The 21,427-nt window shown below is 41.1% G+C and overlaps 1 protein-coding gene across 1 annotated transcript in view; it reads right to left on the bottom strand.

Annotated features, from left to right (window-relative positions):
* The window catches only part of chka (choline kinase alpha), a 58,846-nt gene extending 44,651 nt beyond the window's left edge, over positions 1 to 14,195 (bottom strand). The window contains 3 exon segments of the mRNA XM_034177176.1: positions 2,507 to 2,560; positions 9,940 to 10,048; positions 13,759 to 14,195. Of these exon segments, the coding sequence (XP_034033067.1) occupies positions 2,507 to 2,560; positions 9,940 to 10,048; positions 13,759 to 14,000 (405 nt within the window). The 5' untranslated portion in view covers positions 14,001 to 14,195.
* Positions 14,196 to 21,427: the final 7,232 nt, after the last annotated feature.

Genomic DNA, 21,427 nt, shown 5'->3' with positions numbered 1-21,427 from the left:
CATCTGCTTTTTGCTCCACACGAAATCACACTTTTCTTCCCTCAGCAAGCAAATTATGTGGATTGGGGATCATTGTTTATTAGGTAATATATTTACAGCAGTGATAAAGAAAAATTTGTGTATTTTTTTTTTTCTTGTTTGCTGTAATAGACAGAGAGCGTGGAGAAAAGTCCCGTTCCCAAAACGTGCGCGCACACACACACACACACACACACACACACCCATGTGGGGTCTGTGGGTTGTCATCAAACACACGTGGAGTTGGTGATTGTGACTGGTTAACTCCTGAGTTTTCCACCAATGTTAATACCCCTCTCCTACTGCAGTTGAGGGAGTCTTATTTCATTCCAGCCATCTCTCTCCTCCAGCTGAATCAGAAAATGTGTTGTTTTGCTGCCGCTGCCTGCAAAACGCACAGCGAATATGAGAATATCCCCCCAAAAACTTGCATAAATTATTAATCATAATTCAAGTTATACTTGGCCTATTAACAAAATTTAAAAAGTGATGTGGGGGTTGAATTTCACAGGTTCAACACACATTCAAACAGACACTCAGAGTGGAGCAGATTGTGTGCTATGTCCGCTTAATTAGGTCATGTGATTTTTGACGCCACGGCGTGTCATTTGACTCCAGAGGGTTAATTAAACTTTGAGATACTCAGAATTTACAGTTATGGTGAGCGATTATTTGGGAGAAGCAGGTATCCATCTTCCTCTACAGGTATCCTGGAGACTTCAAAGGCCTTCAGATGAACTTATTCATCCATTTTCATTATGTGCTAATCAATCTCTCAACAAAGTATCTTCGTCTCCCAGGTGAAAAAAAAATGTCAATACTTACATCAGGTTCTAGCTGTGTTGAGGAGGCTGTAACAGAATGGAAAGGTGAAATGGGTTTACACGACAAGATGCCATCCGTCACCTCAGGCTGGCTCAAAGGCTGGCTCAGAGGAAAAGAAGGATCCCAGAGAGTAGTGGAGGCTGATGGTCCTCACTCTGCTGTTGCAGAGGTCTAAGGAGGTCCAGGGTGAGCTGAACATCTTGGAGGAGATGTCAACACTGGCAGGTTCTCTGACCTGTCATTCTGAGTGAGCAAACACTCACAACAATTGGACCCTGATACAGGAGCCCTTTAATCTGGCGTATTACACAACATGTTTTACTCAAATATGAAATTTGAGCTACTTGTAGGTCATCTTTGACCTCAAGGTAAACCCTGAAGGTCAACTTGCAATGTGAACATGTAAGAATCTGCAATGTAAACTGTGCACTCCAGAGTGAGCTAAAGCTGAAAAATGCAATGATTACAAAAAAAAAAAAAAAAAATACTGATCTTGCAAAAATTTGGCAAATTCATTTTGGCAAGATAAGACGCAAGATGGACAAATAAATGGCCACTGAACAAAATGCTGCATATTATTTGAAGAGGACGGGTGGACTACAGTGTTGGAAACACCACAGTAAACATATTTTTGTTTGTTTGTTTTCAATGTAATTTGAGATGTTTGTGCATTGCTGCAGTATGCCATTATTACTGGCATTTATTCTTTTGTTATTGGAATTTATTTGGTATAGTGTGTTCCTTCCTATATAAATAGTTGTTATTATTGTTGTTATTAGTCACAGGACCTCCCAAAACAGTAAAAAAAAAAAAAACCTGCAATTTATACTCCAAAAAAAATGGTCCTCCAAAAGGGATCTGACCCTATACTGTAGAAAGTGGCTGCACTTGAGCTTTGCGCAACGGCGCTGCGGAAAGGTCGGTTTTATCAGCTCCATAAGGACGAGATATGAGGCAAGTAAAGCTGATGGCAGCCGTTTATGGAGCTGTTGAGAATGAGGAAGGCGGGACAAAAACCTGAATGACAATAATAGCTCACTAACAACCTCGTGTCTGTCACATGATGGAATGGTGACTCACCCTTGAAACATGAGGGTCAAGGATCGTAACTCCATGAGACAATGCAGAGTAATTTCTAGGTCAGTGGTTGGACGGGCCGGGAAGTGATTCAGGCTGACAGCAGCGACCTTCTGAACACGCTGCTTTTGCTTCAGTGTCGCTTGGACTTAGCTGACTTCAAGCCATGTCAGCTCACTGGATCAGAATCAAAGGCTTCACGATCAGTGGCGTGTCACATCTGATGTGCAGCCGCGACAACGGCGGTGTTTCCCAGCTCTGTTTTAACTCACTTCTATCGCGGTGAGGTTGAGGACAAAAGGACGCTCGACTTCAAAGGGTTCTGAACAAAATGTCAAAACCCACCCATGGATGTGAAGGTCCAGAACTTCCCACCGATTTCCCCAAAACATAGCCGCTGCTTCACGAGTTCACAAGTCTTGGGCTGATCAAAGAGACAACCCCCCATCCCCACCCCAACCCAACACCCATGCTGACAAGAAAAGGTTCAAGGAGAGCAACAGGAATGTTAGAAAAGCAAAAAGAATGTTTAAAGGCATCAGGGGGTTGGCACTGGAAATAGACAGCGGCTCAGTCAGTTACTTACTTGGAAGTGATTTTCTTTGTTTGACTGTCGGGAATCTCCTTTATTACAGGACATCTATCAACAAAAGAAAAAGCAAAGAACTATCCATGAATACTTTGTGACAAAACCCATCGGCCCGCAGGGCAGACAGCACAGTTCAAACACATATGTTGAGTCTTTTAGAAACGGTAGATGTTCGGTAAACTAGTTACCACAATTCCGCGACAACCTATACTTAACGGGCAGAACGAGGTAGAAGTCGAGCGGTGAGAGCGAGAAGGGAAACTATTTTCTTTCGGGCACTGAAAAACTTGCTGTCGGTTATTGTACGCTACTGTAGCACTACACGTACTTGAATATTTCCATTTCTGAGAAACGATCCAGCCAGCAGCGCTGGAGGTTTGTTTAGTTATTATTAGTCACCTCAATCATTAGTTTTTGAGGCATCGTTAATTCCTTAGAGGCTTTTTTGTCTCGATGAAAATGATGCAGTTACCATGGTGAACAGTGCGCCTGTGCTAGAGTAAATATCCCCCAGCAGTAAAATCTACCCGTGCATAAACTCATTAGCAAGTTAATAGCCTTTAGTTATAATACCTAATGTAGGACTCACTCTGCCAGTTTATTTTAGCCCATTACATAGTACAACCAACATACACATTATTATTATTATGACAATTGCATATTAAACCACACAACTTCAACACACAAACATTTTCTGGGGACTAATTGGTTCAGTTCTTTGTGGTTCACTTTGAAAATCAACTCCATGATACTTGAAACCCTCATGGACAGCAAACAGGACACCTGGTACTGATAACAAGGTATTATCCTAAACACGACATTAAAAGTTTACAGCTCATCACTGGAGCAAAGACAAAAGCCCACTTAAGTCCATTTGAGATTCATGGATTCCTCCATGGAGAACAGCCTTTAGGTCACAGTGAGTGAGCGCTCGCTAATAACAAGTGGACGATCTCACATTTCTACCTGATGCCTCCAGTTTCTTTATCACTTCCCTCAGGTGCAGCCCTGGGAACAAAAGCTCCTTAATTGTTTTTTTTTTCAGGTTTAATAATAATAATAATTATTATTATTATTATTATCATTATTATTGTTACTGTTATAAAATAATAGATTGTGCAGTTGCTTGTGGAACCATGAATCTTCTTGAGTTGGATGTTTGAATGTTTTATTTCAACTAATCTGTGGTGATATAGAGACAAAATAGCATAAGGAGGATCCAGACTCATACAGATTCAACATTTTGCTCTTGAAACCATGGCTTCATTATTTAAGATCCCCCCCTGACTCTTAAAGTAAAGCAACCCTTCCCAAAATTATCCCCAAATTATGTTGATTAAAACACAGTCAGAAGCTTTTGTAAGTAATTCCAACAACTTCTAGAAAGTTCCATGGTGTTTAAAGAGGCATTCATCTTGCTGAATGTAAAATGACAGATAGCTAAAAATCTGATGAAGTGAAGAAAAGCTGAAATAAATCTATGTAGAACTACTTTTTTTTTAACATAATTTTATGTGGAAATAAGCTAAAGTTGACATTTTACTGGCCTACCAAACATATTGTTAATAAAATGCAGTATCACTGTGTTTTGTACAGTAACACTACCTCTAACCTTAGTGACATGAAATTTGGGGTTCCACAGGGGTCTGTCTTAGGCCCCCTGCTTTTCTCCCTTTATATAGCACCCTTTGGGCACATATTGCAGCATTTTGGGATTACCTTTCACTCCTGTGTTGATGGTACTCAGTTATACATGCCGATAACTGCTGGTAATCTCATTCACATAAAATCCCCGCATCAATAAAACAATCAGATTCTGTGGAGAGTTTCAAGTCCAGACTTAGGACACTTATTTTCCATTTTGTATGGCTAGCATACTGGCATAGTATGGTTCTACGCTTTTCACTCTTAATTCATTTTATTAGTAAACGGAGCAGAATGTGACCTAAATTCTGGGTCTTTTAGTGAAGCTTAGGGCTAGTGGCTGGTGATCACCTTAGTATTTCCTGTTTTTCTTGTTGTTTAATGCTGGCAAATTCTACAGTATTTCTTGTCTTTCTGATGCCTGATTCTGTTTTTTTCTCTCTGTTTAAGGTGCAGCTCCAACCAGAGATGGGTGTAGTATTTGTGCTGGAGACCCTCCTGTCCTGTGCACCAACAGCTTTTCCTGTATATTCGTTTTGTGAATTGTTCTGTAATTTATGTTTGTAGCATGGCCCAAGAAGAGGGTCACCCCTTTGAGTCTGGTCTGGTTGAGGTTTCTTCCTCAGAGGGAGTTTTTCCTTACCACTGTTGCTCTGGGGGTTGGTAACTTACTTAGACCTTACTTGTGTGAAGCGCCTTGAGGCAGCTCTGTTGTGATTTGGTGCTATAGCAATGAAAATAAATTAAAAATTAAGTATGTACATTGGGAGAATATTGAGATTTAAAAGTTTTAATTTGTGTGTATGTAAACTTATGTCTGCAACATACATATGATGATGGTGACGCTGATGATGATGAGTGATTATTATTATTATTGAATCCACGCTGGCCATTTCTTTTTCTTCCACTTCCAGTGAGTTTTTAATGCAGCTGAATGTGAAACTCTTCTTGCCTGTTTGTCCTGCAGCATGGGAACATAAAATTTACTTCACTTTTCATCAACACTACAATTCTAAAATGAAGTGACCACTGTCTTGTTTGCTGTGTTCCAAGGAAGTATCACATGTCAACAAGTTCATTTTAACAGAACCACATCACGAAATTAACCCACCAACACCCAGAAAACGGAGAAAATGATATTTTTAATGTCACTGCTCCAGTTATACGATTTTGAAAAGTCATGTGGATGTTAACTGCATATATTTGGTTAAATATCCAGTGTGGCCTTTTTAGGTGCATATTGAAGGTGTAGTCCCTTTTTTAAAAAAAATGTTTTTAAACTATTAACTCATCACACTGACATTCTTCAGCAGCACTACAATTTTGTTTCTTAGTATTCAAGTAACTGATTCATAATTTCACATCAGCAATATGAAATTTCTCTGGAAACAATTAAGGATTTTAACCCATGTGAGTTACAATAAAATGATAACACCATGACACACTTCTTGCGGCAATGTCACAGATCATGTGGGGACTTTTACTTCCACTGAACAGCAAACATGGAGCCAAAAATACACTGTGACTGAAAGTGCCTAAATAAATAAAGTAAAACTGAATCAGGAACAAAGTAACAGATACAGCTAATAAACCCAGGTGACCAGAGGTCCCACTGGGAAAAAATTCAACAACATCAGAACGTATTAAACATATGCTGGATATGTAAGACGACACGCCTACAGCTCTAATGTGTCAGTTGCCAGCGTTAATTATAGTTACAATGCCTTTATTTTATCTAAATGAGTCCATATGGAGACTAATATTTCATCATACTTTTTCTCCTAGTTGGAAGTTCCGAGTTCCCAGGTTCCACTGAATGCAACATGAACTTTGTACCTTGTGCAAACATTTTCTCCTTCGTATCATTTGCAAAATGTCACAGAGCAAAGTCCCCATAGTAGTCATGGAATTTCCCCAAACAGGTGACTTTGGTAGCAATAAAATTATCTGTACTTTTTGTGAGACAAAGTTACTTCAGGATGATTAGTTTTCAACACAAAGTAAATTTTGTCAATTTTGTTAAACTCAAAAGGGACCGCACCTTTAAGCAGCGAGTCTTCAGAAACTGGCAGTTTATTTTAAAGCAAAAATATGGATTTTTAGTACTTTGTGGATCTTTGTTTAAACAATATGTGCTGCAAATAATTTCATCCCAGTAATTTTGACCCAAGATCAGCATACACTGATTTCAGGAAAACTATGTAAATATTTTGGTTGTAAAAATAAACCCGTTTGTACTTGCGATGGCCATAGAGCCCGTAGGTGAAGAGTTCGGTTACAATCACTGATACGGACACAGTGTTGTGCTGGATTTATGAACTGTGAGACAAACCATCGCTATCTCTCCGATATCTACATCCACTGAAAACCTGGAGGCGGGGGACCTTCCATCAATATGTCTGTGTACACTATGTGGCAACTGCATGATAAATCACAAACCGCATGACTTCTTGTTTTAGTTTTATCTGCTAAAGTCACAGAGAAAAACAAAGTAACTAGACTTGACTCCTCACGTGATTGTGCTCCACCAAGGAAGCGGCGCCGCCATCGCCACCATTGATTAACGGCCAAATAGCGTAACAATTTCAATATTAACCTCTTTAGCTATTTTTAAGCTGATTTATGGAAAACTATTGCACAGATTTACAAAGTTCTACACACACAGAATGACTTTTAAGCATTTTGTTTTTGCAAGTCACTTAATGATGTTAAACATAGCAGCGCTTAGTGACTCCGGCTCAAAGCTGCCTCTAAATTAACCATTTAGAAGTAAGTAAATATATATTTTTTAAACCCATCATTTTTTTTATAAGTAGTAGGGGTGTGTATCTCTCCCTTACAAAGTAATACAATATGTATCTGGACACATGGGCCATGATCAGGAACCACACTTTTTATTCTAGAAGAATGCGATGTGACTCAATTCAGTTTGATGCAATTCTCTTTGTTTAATGTAGAACAATTTAGAATAAGCCAAGAGTGTCATTGCTCACGTTCAAATACACTTTTCTTGAAAAAACTGGGAGCTTCTGCAGTTTTTTTTTTTTTTTAATAGTGGCGGCTCCTAAGCTCACCTTCTCTTTACCACTAGGGGGCAGTATCACAAACAGTTGATGAAAATGTAGCATAGACAAAACCAAGAAGGAGGAGCCATGAAACTGCATAACATAATGTTCCCATTCTAAAGTGGTACAACAGCATTAGCAAAGTGTAAAATGAATGTAGAGTTCAAATTGGTATATTTATTCGTTATCTCTCTGATCAGTATCGAAAACGCTGATTTTATTTTTACTTTCCAAAGTTAAACCTTCCTGTGACTAGTCTCACGAAAGCCTCACGCCGACCTTTGAAGTTGATCAGAATTTGATGATGTGGAACTAGGAGAGAAACAAGCTTAAGTTAACCAATTTATAACATTAAAATTGAGTCACTGACCAGTTTGTAGTACGATTAGATCGATTTCTATCTGTTAATTGTTACACCCCTCGTTAAGCACAATTAATTTTTTTTACTTTGATGATTTTGCGATGATAACTTTATGGATTGCTTCTAGCGTAGTAGTTGAGTCCACCTCCTCCGCGGCTGAGTCCGAGTCTTGGGTCTCAGAGGACAACGCCAAGACTGAGTCAGAACAACTGGAGGCGAACACCAAAGCATTCAAGGTCAGGGTACTATACGTGGCCTTGAATGATTTGAAATGCCCGAGTACTGTACAAAGTCTACTGGAGTTGCAGTGACCCATTCCCATAGGCATTATTTCAAGCCACTGGTAAGTGAGTCGGACATGGACTTTCATAATCTTTCGCGTACTTTTGTGATGAAATGCGTCAGGAACACAGACATTAATATGTTACCTGGTCAAAGGAATATAATAATGCGTAGATTACATTGTTCGCGACCACTTCCAGCCCCCTTTCGCTGATGGTAGACATCTCCACCTGGTGGCGCCCTTGCGACACAAACACCACTTCGGGAGTCACTGCTCTAGTTCTATCTTTCTCTGTGATTCTGGCAGAGTCATCCTCAAACTACGAGGTCTGTCAATAAAGTATAGGTCCTTTTTATTTTTTTCAAAAACTATATGGATTTCATTCATATGTTTTTACGTCAGACATGCTTGAACCCTCGTGCGCATGCGTGAGTTTTTCCAAGCCTGTCGGTGACGTCATTTGCCTGTGAAGTCGGTTTCAGCATTTTATCTGGATATTCCACTGTTAAAGGAGATTTTTTTTAATGAAAGACGTGCGAACGGATTGTCGCGGCAGCTGCCGCCACAGGAAAAACACCTCCGTGTTGATAACCATTTGTAAAATCCAGGCGGCTTTTGATGGCTTTCAGTGGAGTGAGTATATGAGAAATTGTTTAACAGTTGGGCATGTTCCAACTTGTCCTTAAGGCTTCCAACGGAGGTGTTTTTCCTGTGGCGGAGCTTCGCAGCGGCTGCGAGCCGACGCTGCAATCCGTCCGCACGTCTTTCATTAAAAAAATCTCCTTTAACAGTGGAATATCCGGATAAAATGCTGAAACCGACTTCTTCTGAAACTTCTCTGTTCTCTCACGATGTCCCGGGTCAACAGAGGCTTAAATGTGGAGGTTTTCAGCTTGAAACAGGCTGACGACGGCGCCTGGGAGCGCTGCGCGACATCCCGCTCCGTGGGAAGTCCTTAAAGCGACAGTATCACCTCAAAATCTCTCATCAGCCGTTAAAATTTTCACAGAAAACCAGCTGAATTTTTCGAACCGTGTCCACTTCGATGTGCCTCACAGGTTTTGAAAAAATTTTGATCAAACAAAGCGCCAGTCTCTCAGCAACTTCTCAGACAAAGGAATTCCGACGAGGGGCTGGACGACTCCTCCCACAAGGCGTGCTCACAGGCGAATGACGTCACCGAGAGGCGTGGAAAAACTCATGCATGCGCACAAGGGTTCAAGCATGTCTGACGTAAAAACAGATGAATGAAATCCATATAGTTTTTGAAAAAAATAAAAAGGACCTATACTTTATTGACAGACCTCGTATGTTCACCCGCGTTTCGACGCCAGTTTAATGTTTTAAGAATCGCCCGGCAGGGGGTGTGGACAGGGAAAGAGACAGACAGGAGAAGGTTTTTCAGCACTTTGACGTTGTAGCATGGCAACCGGGCTGTACTACATGAATGTGTTACGTCTTTGTATTAGGCCGAGATTTCAGAGATCTCATACTGTACCGTGGTTTTTGGTGGGTTCACCTGGGAACAAGAGTGCCCAAGGCGCGCTCCTTTGGGAAGCCTACGGCAAAGAACACATGCATGTACAGCCATGGGGGTACATCAGTGTGTACAACAATGGCTAACACGCACACACACACACACACACACACACACACACACACACACACACACACACACACACACACACACACACACACACACACACACACACACACACACACACACAACGTCTGGTTGTGCCACTGTCACATCACACTGCTGCTTTTCTAGGTTTAACTTCTGAGCTCATAAGAACAAGAGCAGTTACACAAGTCATCAGTCAAACATTCAGCTAAGAGATGATCAGTGCCTGACTTCTACCATCACCGTGCTGGATGGCTGCGTGCCGGACGGCAGGACAGCGCCCTCCCTCCACTATATCCAAAATCAACTTTAAACATGACAGATAGCAGACACTAAGCATGGCCTACACAGCAACAAACCCTACTCAGGCGCTCGCCTTACTATGATCCACTTTATGTGTGCAAAGTGCGTTACTGTTTGCCAAAGTCAAGCGATGACAGCGGTGCCTCCCACCTGCAGAATGGCGCCATAGAGACGCAGCAGGACGCTCCTCGGCTCGTCCCCGAGAACGGCGAGGCCGTCAGGGAGGCTGCACAGGAACAGTTTGTTGCTCAGACCGCCACTAGGAGACAACAAGGTGCAAAAACACTGACTACAAATCAAAACATGCAGCAGAATATAAATTTTAATAGCTTTTAAAGGTAAAAAGGAACCTGTTAATCACAACACTACACAATATTAAATTTGAAAAAAAACAAAAACAGTTTTGAGTTGATTTGTCGCTCTCCTGCCAGTGCCCCTTTGATGTCGTTATTTCCTTTATAGCAGGCCAGATATATGAAACATTTGTGATATGTATGATTATAAAAGCACTAAATTCTTCAGATATATTATATATAAGTATTTAGATATTTCACATCCTGCTCATTTTCTCGGCTGAGGATCATTAATAGCTAAATCCAAGATGGCCGCCATGGTCCGCAATATCTTCAAAATGCTCAATCTTTATTACTGCATGTCATACAAACACAGGCGGACTGCTACTTTCTGTTTTCCTGCACGCTGAATCCATTCTAATCCCATCCATCCATCCATCCATCCATCCATTTTCTTACGCTTTATCCGGAGTCGGGTTGCGGGGGCAGCAGCTCAAGCAAAGCCGCCCAGACCTCCCGATCCACACACACCTCCCCCAGCTCCTCCGGGGGAACCCCAAGGCATTCCCAAGCCAGTCGAGAGATGTAGTCCCTCCAGCGTGTCCTGTGTCTTCCCCGGGGCCTCCTCCCAATGGGACGTGCCCGGAACACCTCTCCAGCGAGGCGTCCAGGGGGCATCCGGAAGAGATGCCCGAGCCACCTCAACTGACTCCTTTCGATGTGGAGGAGCAGCGGCTCAACTCCGAGCTCCTCCCGAGTGACCAAGCTCCTCACCCTATCTAAGGAAGCGCCCAGCCACCCTGCGGAGGAAACTCATCTCGGCCGCTTGTACTCGCGATCTCGTTCTTTTGGTCATGAGCCAAATCTCATGACCATAGGTGAGGATCGGAACATAGATCGAACGGTAAATCGAGAGCTTTGCCCCCCTACTCAGCTCTCTCTTCACCACGACGGTCCGATACAGCGACTGCATCACTGCAGATGCTGCACCGATCTGTCTATCGATCTCACGCTCCATCCGTCCCTCACTCGTGAAAAAGACCCCCCGAGATACTTAAACTCCTCCACTTGAGGCAAGGACACTCCACCGACCTGAAGAGGGCAAAGCACCTTTTTCCGGTCGAGAACCATGGCCTCGGATTTAGAGGTGCTGATTTTCATCCCGGACGCTTCACACTCGGCTGCAAACCGCCCCAGTGCACGCTGAAGGTCCTGATTTGACGAAGCCAACAGAACCACATCGTCCGCAAACAGCAGAGATGAGATTCTGTGGTTCCCAAACCAGACCCCCTCTACACCCTGGCTGCGCCTAGAAATTCTGTCCATAAAAATAATGAACAGAACTAGTGACAAAGGGCAGCCCTGGCGGAGGCCAACGTACATTGGAAACAGGTTTGACTTACTACCGGCAATGCGAACGAAGCTCCTGCTGCGGTCGTACAGGGACCGGATAGCGCTTAGCAAAAGACTCCGTACTCCCGGAGCACCCCCCACAGGGTGCCCCAAGGGACACGGTCGAATGCCTTCTCCAGATCCACAAAACACATGTGGACTGGTTGGGTGAACTCCCATGAACCCTCGAGCACCCGATGGAACGTGTAGAGCTGGTCCAGTGTGCCGCGACCAGGAGGAAAACCACACTGCTCCTCCTGAATCCGAGGTTCAACCATCGGCCGAATTCTCCTCTCCAGTACTCTGGAATAGACCTTACCGGGGAGGCTGAGGAGTGTGATCCCCCTATAGTTGGAACACACCTTCCGGTCCCCCTTCTTAAACAGAGGGACCACCACCCCGGTCTGCCAATCCAGAGGCAATGTCCCCAATCGCCACGTGATGTTGCAGAGGTGTATCAACCAAGACAGTCCCACAACATCCAGAGACTTAAGGTACTCAGGACGGATTTCATCCACCCAGAAGCCTTGCCACCGAGGAGCTTTCTAACCACCTCGGTGACTTCAGCCTGGGTAATGATTGAGTCCACCTCTGAGTCCCCAGTCTCTGCTTCCTCTTCGGAAGATGTGACGATGGGATTGAGGAGATCCTCGAAGTATTCCTTCCACCGCCCGACAACATCCCTAGTCAGGGTCAACAGCTCCCCACCCGTACCATAAACAGTGCTGGTGAAGAGCTGCTTCCGCCTTCTGAGGCGTTTCTGAGGTTTTTATGTGCCAAAGATGTTTTTTTTTGGTCATTAAATGTTCTATACAAATCTTTTCAGAATAACTTTGTATTTGTTTCTAACACGCAAATGTTTCTTTAATTTGCATATTTAGTTTTTGTGCACAGTATCTCTTCCAGCGATCTTGTATTAAACCTTTATAAAGACCATTACACCAGTTATTTTGCATTTAATCAATTTGATTGTAGTGTGAAGGGATTCAGCAAGAAAACAGAAAATGATACTATGTGATTATATGACATATAGTAATAAAGATATAAGCCATCTTGGATTGCACTATTTATTATCCTAAGAGGAAAAATTGGGCTTAGCATGATATGTAATTTTAAAAAATGATATATCAAACAGCTTATGCAAAATTTGGTGCTTTTACCATCAAATACAATCATAGTGATATTTTATACATACGTATCTATCCACTTATTTCAACAATTTATTTTTCTGCATCTGTAAGCAATAACTCAAAAAGGAATAACTGCAATCATACTGCACAACTCAAAGTTAATAGAATATATAACAAGGATAAACAGATTAAAATTTGTGAACTTTGGTGAAGCAGGTTAATAAAAAAACAACACTGTTAAGATATGCAATATCCCACATGCCCATGTCTGCCACCTACTGGAGAGCATTTGATTTCACATAAGCAAAAGAGAACAGGAAAAAAAAAAAAAAAGAGAATTATGGGTTGAACACATTGACTGATTTTATTTTGTACAATTCAATACACATACCAAAAGTGTGTGCATCAAAGAGAACACAAAAAAGTTAAAACACTAAAGTGTACAATCAACAAGAAAAGAATACAAGATAAATGAACAATTACATCAAAGTTGAAAACATTTGAAATAAGTTAGCAGTACAAACACACACAGCTAAAGGAAAAGCTCAAATCTGGTGTAGACCACCCCAAAAAATGGTATTAAAATATAAAACTACCTTTTAAAAATAAATATAAATACCTATCTACAGTGGCAAACAAATTTTTGACTGTATTTCAAATTACTCACGGCCAACTTCAAATACTGCTGTTGAACTTATTTTGAACGTTATTACAGAATCTGGCATGAAAAGGTTTGCTGCCACCTGCTGAACACTGACACCTGCTGGATGGTTCAGGAATGTGCATCCATATCAAATTATGAATTTTAATACTTAAAGGCTGGAGGCAGCAATGGCTCTGTACGTGCACAAGAGTGTATACGCTGCTTGTGTGATTGCAAACTGTAAAAATAAGTGAAGTTGTCAGTTGGAACTAAAGCAGGCGGCAGTTGCGCAGCTCTGCTGAACGCCCCCTGGTGGGAGAACTATGAAACGCACAAGGCTGTGTGCATGACGTCATTGATATGGTAAACTAATCGAATCACGTCAAATGCGCGACGGAGTTGGTTTAACGAGCATCAGTTGGAAACCGTTAAAGAAAAGAAAGGGGGAGGGGTGCGGCCACGCCTCCACGCGGTCAGCCCGCGGCCGCGCGCCACAGCTTTAAAAACCTACCGTATGACGGTGATGTGGAAGCGGTCCTCGGTCAGGTCTTTCCAGGCTCCGTGCAGGAACTCCCGGCACCACATGAAGGCGCTCCTGCGGGTCTCCTCGTCGACCTCCTCCGGGCGGAGCAGCTGCTCCTTGCCGTCCTCCTCGTGCGCGTCGGCCTGCACCTCCAGCACGCTCTCCGTCACCAGGAGGCCCAGGGACAGGGACGGGGACGAAGAAACGCCGTTGATGAATTTGGTTTTCATCCTGTCTGCTGCAAAAACGGAGCTCAGATCCAAACACGATGCGTTCGAACCACCTCTCGATTAATTAACGAATCTGATTTGAATCGTGTCTCTCTTTTTAAAAATTAATATATAGGATTTTTTTTTTTAAATCTATCTCAGGCAGATTTGTTAAAGGCAAGAGTTTTGATGTTTCTCCCGTTCTAGTTGAGATGTCAAATAACGAAGGCTGCCGAGCAGCACACGAATAAAAAGCGTTTAGAAGAGAGGGAGCGGGAGGGCGGGGTCACGCCGCACGGTCACGCCGCTTCTCTTTTCTTATTGGCTGGCGTCATCAAAGCCCAAAGGCATCGACGTAAAACGTCACACATTCCACTGAAATCACTGCTTTGACAGCTTAACAAAGCTGCACCATGAGAACGAATATGGACACAAATCAAAGACAGTGCAAGATTAATGGGCGTTTATTAGCAGAAACTGAATATACATAATTAATTAACTACAACCACAACTCGATGTCTGTGGAGATTCTTAGTTATTCAATTCACTTCAGTTTAGCAGGTCATCTCAAGGCACTTCACGAGAGCTGGATCCAAAGGATGGACCCACCCATCTATAAAACAAAATAAAATACAAGAGATTTGTTATATCTAATACCAGTAAAAGCACAACTGATAAAAATGGACAATACATTTCAATCAATCCATCAATATTTATTTATAAAGCGCTTTACAGCACCGACTGGTGGTCCAAAGTGCTTAACATTAAAAACACAAATTCACAAAAGTAAAACACATATAGAATAAAATTTTAAAACACGACATAAAAAAGAACATAAAAATAACAGAACATGTCACCTCCCCACTAAGTGTTAAAAGCCAGTTTAAATAAGTCTTTAACTTAGATTTAAAAAGTACTAGGTCAGGAATAGTATTAACTCAAGAGGTAGCTCGTTCCACAGTCTGGGGCCGGCTACCGCGAAAGCATGATCACCCCAGCGTTTATATCCTGACCTTGGAACATCTCAGTAAAGCTGGCCAGATGCCCTTAATGTCCTACTGTAGGTGCGCAAAGTTAAAATTTCATACAAGTAGGGAGATGCAAGGCCATAAATAGCTTTAAAAACAAACATTAAAATTTTAAAATCAATTCTAAAATGAACTGGAAGCCAGTGGAGTGAGTACAGGACGGGCGTAATATGCTCACGTCTAAAAGTGTTTGTTAAAAGACGAGCAGCAGCATTCTGCACCAACTGGAGACGTGCAAGAGACGACTGATTAATGCCCGAATAAAGTGCATTACAATAATCAAGTCTGGAGCTGATGAAAGCATGAATGGCTGTCTCAAAATCACGTCTACTGAGAAAGTGCTTTATTTTAGCCAAAAGGCGAAGTTGGAAAAAACTAGCTTTGACAACAGAGTTTATCTGTTGATCGAACCTCAAACAACTGTCAAATATCACTCCCAAATTCTTGACAGCTGGTTTTACATAGTTAGCCAAAGCACCAAAATTTGGTGTTACCACATTTGGTATGCCAGAGCGCTCAGACACCATGATCTCAGTTTTACCATCATTCAGGTAAAGGAAGTTTTGGGACAGCCACTGCTTTACATCATGAATACAATTAAATAATGATGACAAAGCATCACTCCCATTAGTCCTCACAGGCAGATAGATTTGCAGATCATCTGCATAGCAATGAAAGGACAGGTTGTGCTGGGTTATAATTGACCCCAATGGCAGAATGTACAAAGAAAATAGAATCGGCCCAAGGACAGAACCCTGCGGCACTCCACAAGATAGATGAGCAGTTGATGAGGAGAGGTCCCCAATCATGACAGAAAAGCTCCTTTCAGCCAAATATGATCTAAACCACTTAAGCGCAGTACCCTGAATGCCAATAAAATGTTCTAACCGGGAGACAAGTACTGCGTGATCCACAGTATCAAAGGCTGCTGTGAGGTCCAACAGAACCAGCACAGCGGGATTCCCTGCATCCACCGACAGAGTAATATCATTATGAACTTTTAAAAATGCTGACTCAGTGGTGTGTCGTGATCTAAACCCAGATTGGAATTTTTCAAGGATGAGATTGTCTTCTAAAAATGATTGTAACTGTAAAAAGACAACCTTTTCTAAAAAGAAATGGCAGATGAGACACAGGTCTAAAATGAGATAAAACTGACGAGTCCAGGTGAGGTTTTTTTAAGAAGAGGTCGAACCACAGCATGTTTAAAAGCAGTTGGAACAGACCCTGATCTAAGACAAGCATTGATAAAAGTTAGGAGTTATTTATATATATTATGAAAAGTTATTTCAATAAAATTAATTTTAAACAATTAAAACAAGGAGTAAAAGTGCAAATAAATACCACTAAGACAGTGTCAGTTAAGTCTTTAATCTTAATTTAAATGATTCCACAGAATCACACATCCAATCTTAAGGATAAATGGTCAAACTGGCTTTGTGCCTCAAAGGACCAATGACCATTAATTCCGTCATGTTTAAGAGCAATAAGTCACTGGAACCAAATTTCTCACGGTTGTTAGATAGATGCTGATAACTCCTCTCAAATTGGGACCCCAAGGTCCCAATTTGAGAGGAGTTATCAGCATTAATCAGCATATAAATCTGGATGTCATCGGCATAAAAATGAAAAGTAATTCTGGAGTTTCAGATATTTTGTCCAAGAGGTGCAAACAACAAAGGACCCAACACAGAACCCTGCGGGACCCCGTATTTTACTAGAACAAGTTTCCAAGTAACACTGTTGTACAAACACACTGATATCTGCAGAAGAGTGATGATGTTGACTAAGACAGAGCCTGACTGTTAATACCAGAGTAATTTTGAAGCCTACCCAGTGACAGCAATCTACTGTATCAAACACTGCACTAAGATCAAGCATAGGCAGCAGTGTAGTGGCATCTAAGTTATTCTCAGGTTTTATACAGCAATATCAAATATTTAATGTCTGCTACAACCCATGTGGAATGTCTCAAACCTAAACCTACTTCCAGACATCTTATATATGCTACTCTGGAACCACCCCTAAATCCAAACAGTCCAACTGTCAACCCCACTGAGGTCCTTAGTCTGGGTCTCATTAACATAAGATCACTGTCCTCAAAATCATTGTTGATTAATGATCTAATTATGGATAATCACTTAGATATGATTAGGTTTGTGAAACCTGGCTTAAACCTACAGCTGTCCTCCCCTTAAATGTGGCCTGCCCACCGGCGTACACATTTAGTCACGTCCCTCATGATGCAAAGCAAGGCGGGGGTGTTGCTGTTATCCATAAATTTAGGTTTCGCTTATTAGCTGTTGGGGGTCACAAATATAACTTGTTTGAGCATCTGATTCTCCGCTCTGCCTACGATGCTACATATTTAAGCGCCTTGGGGCAACTGTTTGTTGTGATTTGGCGCTATATAAAAAAATTGATTGATTGATTGATTGATTTTCAAGGTTGGAAGAATAAAAATCAGCTGTATTATTTTGTCACTGTATATAGACCCCGTGGCCCATACTCTGAATTCTTAGATGAATTTGGTGAGTTCATTAACTTGTTAACTAGGGCAGATAACATTCTGATTATTGGTGACATAAACATTCATATAAATATGCCTTCTGGTCCCCTCTGCAAATCATTTATGGAAATTGTGGATGCATTAGGATTTCAGCAGTGCATTCAGGACTTGACGCACATTAGTGGAAATACCCTGGATTTGGTTATTGCACGTGGTATTGCTGTCATGAATACTGACATCATGCCTCTTGCATCTGTGGTCTCTGACCACTCACTTATTAGGTTTAGGCTGGAGAATCATTTTGGGATTACTGGGAGTGACGTTGCATGGTTGATGTCATACCTGACCAGTCGTTCTGTGTTTTGTACAATAACACTACCTCTAACATTAGTTACATGAAAGTTAGGGTTCCACCAGGGTCCATCTTAGGCCCCCTGCTTTTCTCCCTTTATATAGCACCCCTTGGCACATATTGCGGCATTTTGGGATTACCTTTCACTGCTATGCTGATGATACTCAGTTATACATGCCGATAACTGCTGGCAATCTCGTTCACACAAAATCCTTAGAAGATTGCCTTGCATGAGTGAAAAGCTGGCTGTCTAGCAACTTCCTACTTTTAAACTCTGATAAGACTGAAATGATGGTTCTTGGTCCAGTGAGACATCTGCATCAATTTGACCAGCTAACATTTAACCTAGGCTCATGTGTCATACATCACACTGACAAAGTGAGGAACCTTGGGGTAATTTTTGATCCTACGTTGTCCTTTGACCGCCACATTAGAGATGTTACAAGGGATGCTTTCTTTCACCTGCGAAATATAGTGAAGACTCATTCCATCCTGTCTATGGCTGATGCTGAGACCCTGATTCATGTGTTTGTCTCTTCTAGAATGGACTACTACAATGTTCTATTTTCTGGTTTACCACAGTTCAGCATTAGGACTCTCCAATTGGTTCAAAATACTGCTGCCAGAGTTTTGACATGAAGCAGAAAGTTTGACCACATTACACCCATTTTGTCATCTCTTCACTGGCTTCCTGTCCCAGTGAGATCAGATTTTAAGGTTCTGCTACTAACCTATAAAATTGTTCACGGACTGGCACCTCCCTACTTAGCTGACTACTTAAACCCTACGTACCAGCCCGGGCTTTGCGTTCTCCGGGTCTAGGACTACTTTGTGTTGCTAGGGTGAATAAGAAGTCTACAGGTCACAGAGCTTTCTCTTATCATGCCCCTGTTCTGTGGAATGATCTCCCTGCATCAATAAAACAGTCAGATTCTATAGAGACTTTTAAGTCCAGACTTAAGACACACTTATTTTCCCTTTTGTATGGCTAGCATATTGGCATAGTATGTTACTATGCTTTTTTACTCTTTTAAATTCATTTTATTAGGAAACAGAACGGACTGCGGCCTCAACTTTATGTATTTTCTGGGTCTTTTAGTGAAGCTTAGGGCTAGATCACCTTAGTTATTTATTTTGTTGTTCTTGTTGCTTAATGCTGTTCTTTCTGATGCCTGATTCTGTTTTTTTCTCTCAGTTTGAGGTGCAACTCCATCCAGAGATGGGTGTGTTGTCTGTTTTCTGAGGCCTTCCTGTCTGTGCACTGGCATCATTTCCTGTATGTTCGTTTTGTGAATTGTTTTGTAATTTGTGTTTGTAGCATGGCCCAAGCAGAGGGTCACCCCTTTGAGCCTGGTCTGCTTGAGGTTTCTTCCTCAGAGGGAGTTTTTCCTTACCACTGTCACCTGTGTTCTTGCTCTGGGGGTTGGTAAGGTTAGACCTTACTTGTGTGAAGCGCCTTGAGGCAACTTTGTTGTAATTTGGCGCTATATAAATGAAATAAATTAAAATTCTCCTGCAAAAGATCGCTCACTACCTTAGTAAAACACCATATGGAATGTTATGTATGTATTATGTGTACTTTTTTACATTTTTTTCCTTCGACGCGTGCATTGGACCCTTACCAATATGGCGGACTAGTCTGTGCCATCCGGTTGTTAAGCGCTGACGTAACGCATCACGTGATACCTCTTTCCGGGTCCAAAGACCCGCAAGTTTACAATTAAAGTTACGTCTGTTTGATCCTTTTAAGGATTTGCAGTTTAAGTTTAGTTTGTGTTTACATTGTGCGCAAACCTCCGTCCCTCCCTTCTACGCCTCCGTTAAGCGCATTCGTCTGGTTCTACGATCAGAACACTTAATAAAACGTTTTTTTCTTTTACTTTACATATTTTATTATGCACAGGTAAAATATGCATGTCTGTTTGTTAATAAAAAAAAAAACTTTCTCCCCGAACATGAACAGGAAGCGATCGAAGCTCACAGCAACTCCTATTGAAAATAATGGAGAAACTGAGTGTCTGACATTTTTACATAAAACAAACGCAGTGACAACGTCTAAAAACCCAGTTAATATATCCAGGAGAGTTTTATGTTGCGATGTTAATGCTGTTGTCCGTGTGCAACGGTGTAAATGCAGCCTGATCAAATCGTCTCAGGGCAGTTCTCAGTGTTTGTTTGGAGCAGGAAGTTGACAATCACATGATGCGTTACGTCACACTAACCGGATACTTATGAATCAGCGACATCTGGTGTCTATCTGTGTCGTTTCTGCATTAGAACTGAGCTGTTTTTTTTTGTTTTTGTTTTTTTTTTTTAGTTAAAGCATCTATCCATCACCGATATAAACTTTTCGTTATTCAGTAAAGTTCGACTTTTTGTGTGTAAATCTACAAAAGAAGCCAGATTTTATTTTTATTTCTTTTTTATTTATCTATCTATTTATCTATCCCATCCCACGAAGCTCTGCTGGTGCAAAACGTGCGGTCCAACATCTGATTTTTGAAAAAGCAGGTGGACTGGATTTTCTCTTAAGATGTGATTATGACCTTAAAAACTCCCTCTGAAACTTTCAGATTTCCCCCAACAGTATTGGAAACGTATATTCAAACATAACTTCACACAATACACCAGTGAGGTACAATGACTATATACTGGTTAAAAAAAAAAAAAAAAAAAAAATCTCTTTTTATGTCTGAATGGTTCTCCAGAGCTTTGGCCCACTTAATGGATGGTAATGGTAATATTTTTCATCATACTGAATTATGTGTACCGAGATAGATCGTGAAAGCTCTCCAATATCCCTTCTAGCTGTGATTAAACAAGATATAATATATGGGAAAGTCACCCCTGCTATAAGAAAACTTAACATTAATGGTACTGATTTCTGTGATTACAGATGCAACAAGGAATTTATAAGACGCATCTTACTTACTAATTCTACCACCTATTCGCCCAAGAGAGATTATATTCTTTAAGATTTTGGAAATGATGAAATAAAAAAGATTGGATGTAAATATTTAACATTTCCAGTGGCACCAAAGACGAAATAACTCCATTTTAAAATTATTAACAAGATTTTTCCAACTAAGGAGTTTTTAAACAGATTCCAAATGGATAAGTGGCTTTGGAGAGACAGGAATTGAAGAACTGCTGGATCATCTTTTCTTTTTGTGTGAAACAATGCAAAGCTTTTGGTTTGACAATGCATTGTTTCTAAGGGAATTTGGATCGGGGATCTAAGCATTACAGACATCCCATTTGGAATATTTCGTAAGTAATGACTTTGGTATTAATAATATAAATTCACTAAGCAAACATTACAGACACAAGCCGTTTTTTCAAGACAAAACCAAACATTTATTAGTCTTTATCAATGATTGAATCCAATAATGCTTTACTAGTTTCTTTTATAGAAAAATATGATTTTGTAAATGTTTGGTTGCCCTATATTTTATTTTCTTTAATTATTTGTAAATACAGTAAGCTACTTGTGTTTTTGTTTTTGTTTTATTTTCATGTATGCAGCTATTTCAGGATTTTGTACAGCAGTTTGTATTTG

The sequence above is a fragment of the Thalassophryne amazonica genome, chromosome 8 (assembly GCF_902500255.1).
Source record: "Thalassophryne amazonica chromosome 8, fThaAma1.1, whole genome shotgun sequence".
Classification (NCBI taxonomy): Eukaryota; Metazoa; Chordata; class Actinopteri; order Batrachoidiformes; family Batrachoididae; genus Thalassophryne; species Thalassophryne amazonica.
Note: the sequence above shows the minus strand (reverse complement) of the source record. Positions and strands in the feature narration are given on the sequence as shown.